Here is a 12,517-nt window from a genome sequence, read left to right on the forward strand (position 1 = left end):
GTTTCCTCTCCCCCCCCCCCCCCCCCAAATTATCGTCGTCGTGAGGGGACGGGGGGGGGAGGGGACATTGGGGGGGGGGCGGTGACACGGGGGGGGGTGACAGGGACACGGGGGGTGATGGGGGGGTGACAGGGACACGAGGGGGGGCACGGTGACACTTTTGGGGGGGGACGGTGACACGGGGGGGGGACGGGGGACGAGTGGGGTGAGAGCGGCACGGCCACGGGGTGACAGGGGACACGGGGGGGTGACAGGGGACATGGGGGGGGGGACGGGGACACGTTCATGGGGTGATGGGGGACACGGGGGGGGACAGGGGACACGGGGGGGGACAGTGACACATTTTGGGGGGACACGGGGGTGGTGGTGACACGAAGGTGACGGTGACACGGGGTGACAGTGACACGGGGGTGACGGTGACACGGGGGGAGGGTGACACGAGGGTGACAGTGACACAGGGGTTGGTGACACGGGGTGACGGTGACACGGGGGTGATGGTGACACGGGGGTGACGGTGACGGTGACACGGGGGTGATGGTGACATGGGGGTGACGGTGACACGAAGGTGACGGTGACGGTGACACGGGGGTACCTGTGGCCACGCCCGGGGCCGGTGCAGCCGCGAGTTTTTAGGCTGCGAGAGGAGGAGGAAGGGAGATGGCGGTGAGGGGGGGAGGGGACGGGGATGGGGGAGGGGACACGGGGGAGATGGGGGAGGGGACAGGGATGATGGGGGAGGGGACAGAGGTGATGGGGGAGGGGACAGAGGCGATGGGGGAGGGGACAGAGGCGATGGCGGGGACACGGAGGAGATGGAGGGGACACGGGGAGATGGAGGGGACATGGAGGGGACAAAGATGGCGGAGGGGACACGGGAGGGGACAAAGATGGCGGAGGAGGGGACACGGGGGAGATGGAGTGAGGGGACACGGGAGGGGACGGGGAGATGGCGGAGGGGACAGAGATGATGGTGGGGACACGGGAGGGGACAGGGGGGAGATGGTGACCAGGAGATGGAGGGAGGGGACACGGGAGGGGACAAAGATGGCGGAGGGGGGGACACGGGGAGATGGTGGGGACAGGGAGGGGACAAAGATGGCGGAGGGGACACGGGAGGGGACAAAGATGGCGGAGGGGGGGACATGGGGAGATGGAGGGGACAGGGAGGGGACAAAGATGGCGGAGGGGACACGGGAGGGGACAAAGATGGCGGAGGGGGGGACATGGGGAGATGGAGGGGACAGGGAGGGGACAAAGATGGCGGAGGGGGGGACACGGGGGAGATGGAGGGGACAGGGAGGGGACAAAGATGGCGGAGGGGGGGACATGGGGAGATGGAGGGGACAGGGAGGGGACAAAGATGGCGGAGGGGACACGGGAGGGGACAAAGATGGCGGAGGGGGGGACATGGGGAGATGGAGGGGACAGGGAGGGGACAAAGATGGCGGAGGGGGGGACACGGGGGAGATGGAGGGGACAGGGAGGGGACAAAGATGGCGGAGGGGGGGACATGGGGAGATGGAGGGGACAGGGAGGGGACAAAGATGGCGGAGGGGGGGACACGGGGAGATGGAGGGGACGGGGAGGGGACAAAGATGGTGGAGGGGGGGACACGGGGAGATGGAGGGGACAGGGAGGGGACAAAGATGGCGGAGGGGACACGGGAGGGGACAAAGATGGCGGAGGGGGAGCCACGGGGGAGACGGTGGCAACCAGGAGAAGGCCGGTGGCCACCAAGGGGCGGAGACGTCGAGACGGGGCGGAGGGGACAGCGGGAGGGACCTGGGGGGGGGGCGGGGGGAAGGAGGGAGCGGGGAGAGGGTGTCGGTGGCCGCCGGGGGCCGGTGGTGGCCGCGGGGGCCGGTGGTGGCCGCGGGGGCCGGTGGTAGCCACCCCTCACCCTCCAGGTAGTTCCTGGCGACGAACTTGAGGGCCTCGTCGAGGAGGATGACGGGGAAGGAAATCTTCAGCACCATCAGCCAGTGCGGCAGGTCCAGCGGCGTCAGCTTGAAGATCATCTGCGGGGCGGCGGCTGCTAGCCGGGTGGCTACTAGCCCCGCGGCTACTAACCGCCACGGCTAAAAAACCCACGGGGCTACTAACCCCATGGCTAACAAATTCATGGCGACTAACCCCCACTGGCTACTAACCACCATGGCTACCAGCCCCATGGCTACTAACCCCATGGCTACCAGCCCCATGGCTACTAACCCTGCTGGCTACTAATCCCACTGGCTACTAACCACCATGGCTAACAAACTCATGGCTAACAACCTCATGGCTACTAACCCCCATGGCTACTAATCCCCCATGGCTACTAACCCCATGGCTAACAACCCCCATGGCTACCACCCTCGTGGCTATTAACCCCACTGGCTACTAACCCCATGGCTACCAGCCCCATGGCTACTAACCCCCATGGCTACTAACCCCCATGGCTACTAACCCCCATGGCTACTAACCCCACAGCTACTAACCCCACTGGCTACCAGCCCCATGGCTACTAACCTCATGGCTAAAAACCCCCATGGCTACTAACCCCATGACTACCAGCCCTGTGGCTACCAACCCCCTGGCTACCAGCCCCATGACTACCAACATGCCCCTGGTCACTGATGTCCCTGTGGCTACCAACCGGGATGGTCCCCGTCCCCATGGCCACCATCCCTGTGGCCACCAATCTCCTCGTTGGTGGCCACCAGCCTCCCCAACGGCCACCAGCCCCAACGGGCCACCATCCCCTCCGTGGCCACCAACCCCAACAGCCACTAGCCCTCTGTGGCCACCAGCCCCAACGGCCACCATCCCTGTGGCCACCATCCCCTCCGTGGCCACCAGCCCTCCGTGGCCACCAACCCCAACGGCCACCGGCCCCTCTGTGGCCACCACCCCCACGGCCACCATCCCTGTGGCCACCAATCTCCTCATTGGTGGCCACCAGCCTCCCCAACGGGCCACCACCCCTCCGTGGCCACCAGCCCCTCCGTGGCCACCAACCCCAACGGCCACCAGCCCTCCGTGGCCACCATCCCTCCATGGCCACCAACCCCAACAGCCACTAGCCCTCTGTGGCCACCAACCCCAACAGCCACCAGCCCCTCTATGGCCACCACCCCCACGGCCACCATCCCTGTGGCCACCAATCTCCTCATTGGTGGCCACCAGCCTCCCCAATGGCCACCAACCCCAACAGGCCACCACCCCTCTGTGGCCACCAGCCCCTCCGTGGCCACCAACCCCAACAGGCCACCACCCCTCTGTGGCCACCAGCCCCTCCGTGGCCACCAACCCCAACAGGCCACCACCCCTCTGTGGCCACCAGCCCCTCCGTGGCCACCAACCCCAACGGGCCACCACCCCTCCGTGGCCACCATCCCCTCCGTGGCCACCATCCCTCCGTGGCCACCAGCCCCGCCCCGCCGCTAGCCCCCTTACGGGCAGGGGATCGACGTAGAGGATGACGAAGTGGAGGGACATGGAGAGGCAGATGGATCCCACCAACCAGATGTTGACCCAGGGCGGCATCCGCAGCAGCGATTGGTTCTCCGAGAGGCTGGGAGGGGCGGGGAGAGAGGGAGGTGTGGGCGGGGCCACCGCGGGGGCTACCACAAGGCGGGGGGGTGGTGGCCACCGTGGTGGGGGTGAAGGGTGAGGATGAGGATGGTGGAGGGGGGACACGGATACACACACACACACGCCAAGGGGGGGGGGGGGATGAAGAGGAGGAGGAGGAGGAGGGAGGGGGGGTGAGGAGGAGGAGGAGGGTGAGGATGAAGATGAGGACGAGGATGAGGATGAAGATGAGGAGGGCGGGGGGTGAGGAGGATGAGGATGAGGACGAGGGTGAGGATGAAGATGAGGATGGGGATGACGAGGATGAGGAGGAGGATGAGGAGGTTGAGGATGAAGATGAGGACGAGGAGGATGAGGACGAAGATGAGGACGAGGATGACGAGGATGAGGAGGAGGATGAGGATGAGGGTGAGGATGAAGATGAGGAGGATGAGGACAAGGACGATGATGATGAAGATGACGACAACAATGAGGAGGAGGAGGTTGAGGATGAAGATGAGGACGAGGATGAGGATGAGGAGGATGAGAAGGAGGATGAAGATGAGGATGAAGATGAGGATGAGGAGAGGAGGAGGAGGAGGAGGAGGATGAAGAAGATGAGGAGGAGGATGAGGAGGACGAGGAGGATGAAGATGAGGATGAGGAGGACGAGGAGGAGGACGAGGAGGATGATGAGGATGAGGATGAAGATGAGGAGGAGGAGGAGGACAAGGGTGAGGATGATGAGGGTGAGGAGGACGAGGAGGAGGATGAGGACGAGGATGAAGATGAGGAGGAGGATGAGGAGAATGAAGATGAGGATGAAGAGGAGGAGGAGGACGAGGATGAAGATGAGGACGAGGATGAGGAGGAGGACGAGGACGAAGACGAGGAGGAGGAGGAGGAGGAGGATGAGGAGGAAGATGAGGAGGATGAGGAGGATGAAGATGAGGATGAAGAGGAGGAGGAGGACGAGGACGAGGATGAAGATGAGGAGGATGAGGAGGATGAGGAGGACGAAGACGAGGAGGAGGAGGAGGATGAGGAGGAGGGTGAAGATGAGGAGGATGAGGAGGACGAAGATGAGGAGGAGGAGGACGAGGATGAGGAGGAGGAGGACGAGGCCGAAGATGAGGACGAAGATGAGGAGGAGGAGGAGGATGAGGAGGAGGATGAGGAGGATGAGGAGGATGAAGATGAGGATGAAGAGGAGGAGGAGGAGGAGGACGACGAGGATGAGGATGAAGATGAGGAGGATGAGGAGGACGAGGACGAGGAGGAGGAGGAGGAGGAGGAGGAGGAGGACGAGGCTGAAGACGAGGACGAAGATGAGGAGGATGAGGAGGAGGAGGAGGATGAGGAGGACGAGGACGAGGACGAAGACGAGGAGGAGGAGGCTGAGGAGGACGAAGACGAGGAGGCTGAGGAGGAGGAGGAGGAGGAGGAGGCCGAAGGGCGGTACCTGTTGAGCGCGTTGCACATCTCGATGGTGACGAGGACGGAGAGCGCCATGGTCATGGGCACGGGCGACTCGAAGGTCTCGCACTCCAGCCCCGCGAAGTCGGCGTTGTGCTCCGAGCACTGCATGAAGTGCGTCTGCGGGGCCGCCCCGTCACCGCCCCGCTAGCCCCCGGGCTACCCCCGGGCTACCGCGACGGCACCGCCCCCCCTGCCCCGCCCCGCGTAACGTAACCCTGGGGCTACTACAGGCAGCTCGGGGCTACTGGGAAGGGTTCGGGGCTACTGGGAAGAGGTTGGGGCTACTGGGAAGACCTTGTGGCTACTACAGGGAGCTTTGGGCTACTGGGAAGAGTTCGGGGCTACTGGGATAGACATTGGGGCTACTGGGAAGACATTGGGGCTACTGGGAAGACCTTGTGGCTACTACAGGGGGCTTTGGGCTACTGGGAAGAGTTCGGGGCTACTGGGAAGACCTTGGGGCTACTGGGAAGAGCTCAGGGCTACTGGGATAGACGTTGGGGCTACTGGGAAGACATTGGGGCTACTGGGATAGACGTTGGGGCTACCAAAAAGAGCTTGGGGCTACTACAGGGAGCTCAGGGCTACTGGGAAGAGCTCGGGGCTACTGGGAAGAGCTCGGGGCTACTGGGAAGACATTGGGGCTACTGGGATAGACGTTGGGGCTACTGGGATAGATGTTGGGGCTACCAAAAAGACCTTGTGGCTACTACAGGGAGCTTTGGGCTACTGGGAAGAGGTTGGGGCTACTGGGATAGACGTTGGGGCTACTGGGAAGAGCTCAGGGCTACTGGGAAGAGGTTGGGGCTACTGGGAAGAGCTTGGGGCTACTGGGAAGAGGTTGGGGCTACCGGGAAGACCCTGGGGCTACCGGGAAGACCATTGGGCTACCATGGGGATGTTGGGACCACCACAAAAACCTTGGGGCCATCCCAGCGATCTTTGGGCTACCACGCAGACCTTTGGGCTACCGTGGGGGCGGCAGGGCCATCAACGAGGACTCTGTGGCCACCACGGGATAACGGGGACCTGTGGCTCACCCTGGGGGCAACAGGGCCACGAGGTGGCCTTTGGGGCTAGCACAGAGCCCTTTGGGCTACCACAGAGCCCTTTGGGCTACCACAGAACCCTTCGGGGCTACCACGGAACGACGGGGACCTGGCGGCGGCCACACGGACGCCGTGGCCACCGCGTGAGGCTTCGGGGCCACCAGGGCCATCAGGGGGATTTTGGGGCTACCTCAGGGACCTGGTGGCTACCTCGGGGATGCGGTGGCTACCAAGTGGCTACCCGGTGGTAGCCCAGGGACTCACCAGCTGGTGGTAGGTGACGCTGGGCCCGTCCTCGGCGTAGAGGAACCACCAAGCGGCCGCGCCCACGGTGGCCGCGCCCACGTAACCTGGAGGGGGCGGGGACAGAGGGCTAGCTAGCCCGGTGGCTACCAACGGCGTCGGAGGAGGCGAAAGGGGCCACCGTGAGGCGCTGGGAAAGGGCCACCACGGGCGGGCTACGAGGGGCCACCGCGGAGCTGTTCGAGTGGCCACTGCTCGGGGGGTCTGGAAGGGGCAACCGTGGAGATCGCCAAGCGGCCACCATGCCGATGTCCAGGTGGCCACCAGGCTGGGGGTCTAGGAAGGGCTACCGTGGGGATCTCTAAGTGGCCACCACCCCTCAGGCCCAGAAGGGGCCACTTCCGAGACCTTCCAGTGGCCACCGCGCCAATCTCCAAGTAGCCACCACCCTTCAGGCCTAGAAAGGGCCACCCCAGATCTCTCCCAGTGGCCACCGCGCCGATCTCCGACTAGCCACCACCCCGTAAGTCTAGAAAAGGCCACCCCGGAGCTCTCAAAGTGGCCACCACACCAATCTCCAAGTAGCCACCACCCCATAACTCTAGAAAGAGCCACCCTGGAGACCTCCCAGTGGCCACCACGCCGATCTCCAACTAGCCACCACCCTTCAGGCCTAGAAAGGGCCACCCCAGATCTCTCCCAGTGGCCACCGTGCCGATCTCCAACTAGCCACCACCCGCAAACTCTACAAGAGGCCACCCCAGAGCTCTCCCAGTGGCCACCACGCCAATCTCCAACTAGCCACCACCCCTCAGGCCCAGAAGTGGCCACTTTCGAGACCTCCCAGTGGCCACCACGCCGATCTCCGAGTAGCCACCACCCCATAACTCTAGAAAGAGCCACCCTGGAGACCTCCCAGTGGCCACCACGCCGATCTCCAACTAGCCACCACCCCTCAGGCCCAGAAGTGGCCACTTTCGAGACCTCCCAGTGGCCACCACGCCGATCTCCGAGTAGCCACCACCCCATAACTCTAGAAAGAGCCACCCTGGAGACCTCCCAGTGGCCACCACGCCGATCTCCAACTAGCCACCACCCGCAAACTCTACAAGAGGCCACCCCAGAGCTCTCCCAGTGGCCACCACGCCAATCTCCGAGTAGCCACCACCCCTCAGGCCCAGAAGTGGCCACTTTCGAGACCTCCCAGTGGCCACCACGCCGATCTCCAAGTAGCCACCACCCCGTAAGTCTAGAAAAGGCCACCCCGGAGCTCTCAAAGTGGCCACCACACCAATCTCCAAGTAGCCACCACCCCATAACTCTAGAAAGAGCCACCCTGGAGACCTCCCAGTGGCCACCACGCCGATCTCCAACTAGCCACCACCCGCAAACTCTACAAGAGGCCACCCCAGATCTCTCCCAGTGGCCACCACGCCAATCTCCGAGTAGCCACCACCCCTCAGGCCCAGAAGTGGCCACTTTTGAGACCTCCCAGTGGCCAACATGCCGATCTCCAAGTAGCCACCACCCCGTAAGTCTAGAAAAGGCCACCCCGGAGCTCTCAAAGTGGCCACCACGCCAATCTCCGAGTAGCCACCACCCCATAACTCTAGAAAGAGCCACCCCGGAGCTCTCAAAGTGGCCACCACGCCGATCTCCAACTAGCCACCACCCTTCAGGCCTAGAAAGGGCCACCCCAGATCTCTCCCAGTGGCCACCGCGCCGATCTCCAAGTAGCCACCACCCGCAAACTCTACAAGAGGCCACCCCAGAGCTCTCCCAGTGGCCACCACGCCAATCTCCGAGTAGCCACCACCCCTCAGGCCCAGAAGTGGCCACTTTCGAGACCTCCCAGTGGCCACCACGCCGATCTCCAAGTAGCCACCACCCCGTAAGTCTAGAAAAGGCCACCCCGGAGCTCTCAAAGTGGCCACCACACCAATCTCCAAGTAGCCACCACCCCATAACTCTAGAAAGAGCCACCCTGGAGACCTCCCAGTGGCCACCACGCCGATATACGACTAGCCACCACCCACAAACTCTACAAGAGGCCACCCCAGAGCTCTCCCAGTGGCCACCACGCCAATCTCCGAGTAGCCACCACCCCTCAGGCCCAGAAGTGGCCACTTTCGAGACCTCCCAGTGGCCACCACGCCGATCTCCGAGTAGCCACCACCCTTCAGGCCTAGAAAGGGCCACCCCAGATCTCTCCCAGTGGCCACCGCGCCGATCTCCAAGTAGCCACCACACACAAACTCTACAAGAGGCCACCCCAGAGCTCTCCCAGTGGCCACCGCGCCGATCTCCAACTAGCCACCACCCGCAAACTCTACAAGAGGCCACCCCAGATCTCTCCCAGTGGCCACCGCGCCAATCTCCGAGTAGCCACCACCCCGGTAGCTCTCTCCCTCCACCTCCCGGGGTCCACCGCCGTTAGGCGCGGGCCGGCGGTGGGCTAGCGTCCCTCACCGCCGATAGCCAAGTAGCGGAAGAAGAGCCAGCCGCTGATGAGCGGCTCCTTGGGGCTGCGCGGGGGCTTGTCCATGATGTCCAGGTCGGGCGGGTTGAAGCCCAGCGCCGTGGCCGGTAGCCCGTCGGTCACCAGGTTCACCCACAGCAGCTGCACCGGGATCAGCGCCTCCGGGAGCCCCAGCGCCGCCGTCAGGAAGATACTGGGAGAGATGGGGAGTGCGGGGAAGGGGTGGGGGGTGAGAGAGGGGGGGGAATGGGGGGGACTGGGAGGGACTGGGAGGGGATTGGGGGGGGATTGGGGGGGGATTGGGGGGGACTGGGAGGGACTGGGAGGGAATGGGAGGGGATTGGGAGGGGATTGGGAGGGGATTGGGGGGACTGGGAGGGGATTGGGGGGGGATTGGGGGGACTGGGAGGGACTGGGAGGGGATTGGGGGGGGATTGGGGGGGGATTGGGGGGGGATTGGGGGGGACTGGGAGGGACTGGGAGGGGATTGCGGGGGGATTGGGGGGACTGGGAGGGACTGGGAGGGGATTGGGGGGGATTGGGAGGGGATTGGGGGGGACTGGGAGGGACTGGGAGGGACTGGGAGGGGATTGGGGGGACTGGGAGGGACTGGGAGGGGATTGGGAGGGGATTGGGAGGGACTGGGAGGGGATTGGGAGGGACTGGGAGGGGATTGGGGGGGACTGGGAGGGACTGGGAGGGGATTGGGGGGGGGATTGGGAGGGGATTGGGGGGACTGGGAGGGACTGGGATGGGATTGGGGGGGGATTGGGGGGACTGGGAGGGGATTGGGAGGGAATGGGAGGGGATTGGGGGGGGATTGGGGGGTACTGGGAAGGACTGGGAGGGACTGGGAGGGGATTGGGAGGGGATTGGGGGGGATTGGGGGGTACTGGGAAGGACTGGGAGGGACTGGGAGGGGATTGGGAGGGGATTGGGGGGGACTGGGAGGGACTGGGAGGGGATTGGGGGGGATTGGGGGTACTGGGAAGGACTGGGAGGGACTGGGAGGGGATTGGGAGGGGATTGGGGGGGACTGGGAGGGACTGGGAGGGGATTGGGGGGGACTGGGAGGGACTGGGAGGGGATTGGGGGGGATTGGGGGGACTGGGAGGGACTGGGAGGGGACTGGGAGGGACTGGGAGGGGATTGGGGGGGATTGGGGGGACTGGGAGGGGATTGGGGGGAACTGGGAGGGGACTGGGGGGACTGGGAGGGACTGGGAGGGTACTAGGGGGAACTGGAGGGCGATTGGGGGGACTGGGGGAACTGGGAGAGACTGAGGTGAACTGGGAGGCACTGGGGTGAACTGGGAGGAACTAGGGGAGGGACAGGAGGGAGCTGGAGAAACTGGTGAGACTGGGAGAAACTGGGGGATTGCGCAGGAATAGAAGGGAACCATGAAGATGGAGGGGCGCTGGGTTGAACTGGGAGGCACTGGGGTGAACTGGGAGGCACTGGGGTGAACTGGGAAGCACTGGGGTGAACTGGGAGCAACTGGGAGGAACTAGGGGAGGGACAGGAGGGAGCTGAAGAAACTGGTGAAACTGGGGGATTGCACAGGAATAGAAGGGAACCGTGGAGACGGGGGGGCACTGGGGTGAACTGGGAGGCACTGGGGTGAACTGGGAGGCACTGGGATGAACTGGGAGGAACTGGGGGAGGGACAGGAGGAGTCACATGGACAGGAGGGAGCTGAAGAAACCGGTGAAACTGGAAGAAACTGGGAGATTGCACAGGAATAGAAGGGAACTGTGGAGATGGGGGGGAACTGGGGTGAACTGGGAGGCACTGGGGTGAACTGGGAGGCACTGGAGTGAACTGGGAAGCACTGGGGTGAACTGGGAGCAACTGGGAGGAACTAGGGGAGGGACAGGAGGGAGCTGAAGAAACTGGTGAAACTGGGAGAAACTGGGAGATTGCGCAGGAATAGAAGGGAACTGTGGAGATGGGGGGGAACTGGGGTGAACTGGGAGGCACTGGGGTGAACTGGGAGGCACTGGAGTGAACTGGGAAGCACTGGGGTGAACTGGGAGCAACTGGGAGGAACTAGGGGAGGGACAGGAGGGAGCTGAAGAAACTGGTGAAACTGGGAGAAACTGGGAGATTGCGCAGGAATAGAAGGGAACTGTGGAGATGGGGGGGAACTGGGGTGAACTGGGAGGCACTGGGGTGAACTGGGAGGCACTGGAGTGAACTGGGAAGCACTGGGGTGAACTGGGAGCAACTGGGAGGAACTAGGGGAGGGACAGGAGGGAGCTGAAGAAACTGGTGAAACTGGGAGAAACTGGGAGATTGCGCAGGAATAGAAGGGAACCGTGGAGACGGGGGGGCACTGGGGTGAACTGGGAGGCACTGGGGTGAACTGGGAGGCACTGGGGTGAACTGGGAGGAACTGGGGGAGGGACAGGAGTCGTCACATGGACAGGAGGGAGCTGAAGAAACCGGTGAAACTGGGAGAAACTGGGAGATTGTGCAGGAATAGAAGGGAACCGTGAAGACGGAGGGGCGCTGGGTTGAACTGGGAGGCACTGGGGTGAACTGGGAGGCCGCCGGGGTCTCACCAGACCACCTCGCCGACGTTGGAGGAGATGAGGTAGCGGATGAACTGTTTCATGTTGTTGTAGATGGCCCGACCCTCCTCCACGGCGGCCACGATGGTGGAGAAGTTGTCGTCGGCCAGGACCATCTCGGAGGCGGTTTTGGCCACCGCCGTGCCCGAGCCCATGGCGATGCCGATCTCGGCCTTCTTCAGCGCCGGCGCGTCGTTCACCCCGTCCCCCGTCTGCCGGGAGGAGGGGAGGGGCCAAGGGGGAGGGGCGTGGGGGCGGCGGGTCAGCCAATGGGGCGAGTGTTGGGGGCGGGGGGTCAAGGGAAGGGTTGAGTCGAGGGTTGGGGGTGAAGTAAGGGGGTTGGGAGGGGGGGGGTGGGGGGGTAAGATGAGGGGTTGGGGGGGCAACCGAAGGGGGTGGGGGGCAACCGAAGGGGTAAGATGAGGGTTGGGGGGGCAACCAAGGGGGTTGGGGGGCAACCGAAGGGGCAAGTCAAGGGTTGGGGGGGCAACTGAGGGGTTGGGGGGCAACCGAAGGGGCAAGTTGAGGGTTGGGGGTCAACCAAGGGGTTGGGGGGTCAACCAAGGGGGTTGGGGGGCAACCGAAGGGTCAAGTCAAGGGTTGAGGGTCAACTGAAGGGGCAAGTCAAGGGTTGGGGGGTCAACCAAGGGGGTTGGGGGGCAACCGAAGGGGCAAGTCGAGGGTTGAGGGTCAACCGAAGGGGTAAGATGAGGGTTTGGGGGGCAACCAATGGGGTTGGGGGGGCAACCAAGGGGTTGGGGGGCAACCGAAGGGTCAAGTCAAGGGTTGAGGGTCAACTGAAGGGGCAAGTCAAGGGTTTGGGGGGCAACCAATGGGGTTGGGGGGGCAACCAAGGGGTTGGGGGGCAACCAAGGGGGTTGGGGGGGCAACCGAAGGGGCAACTCAAGAGTAGGAGAATCATCTACGTCAAGAGCAAGGGTGGGCCCCCAAACCCACGTCAGATCAGGGGTGGACCCCCAAAAAATCAGTGGTGGCCCCCAAAACTACGTCCCTTTTGGAGGTGGCCCCCCAAACCCACCTCAACTCGACGGCAGCCCCCCAAAACCACCTCAACTCGATGGTAGCCCCCCAAACCCACCTCAACTCGATGGTAGCCCCCCAAACCCACCTCAACTCGATGG

The 12,517-nt window shown here is 64.0% G+C and overlaps 1 protein-coding gene across 1 annotated transcript in view; it reads right to left on the minus strand.

Annotated features, from left to right (window-relative positions):
- Positions 1-283: 283 nt before the first annotated feature.
- LOC141972909 (sarcoplasmic/endoplasmic reticulum calcium ATPase 1-like) overlaps positions 284-12,517 on the minus strand; it is a 32,574-nt gene continuing 20,340 nt past the window's right edge. The window contains exons 15-21 of the mRNA XM_074930969.1: positions 11,367-11,587; positions 8,793-8,995; positions 6,345-6,430; positions 5,015-5,148; positions 3,436-3,553; positions 1,749-2,018; positions 284-634 (exon numbers count right to left, since the gene is read on the minus strand). Coding sequence (XP_074787070.1) covers positions 284-634; positions 1,749-2,018; positions 3,436-3,553; positions 5,015-5,148; positions 6,345-6,430; positions 8,793-8,995; positions 11,367-11,587 — 1,383 coding nt within the window. The remainder of the gene's footprint in view (positions 635-1,748; positions 2,019-3,435; positions 3,554-5,014; positions 5,149-6,344; positions 6,431-8,792; positions 8,996-11,366; positions 11,588-12,517) is intronic.

Source organism: Athene noctua, chromosome 37, assembly GCF_965140245.1.
Source record: "Athene noctua chromosome 37, bAthNoc1.hap1.1, whole genome shotgun sequence".
NCBI lineage: Eukaryota > Metazoa > Chordata > Aves > Strigiformes > Strigidae > Athene > Athene noctua.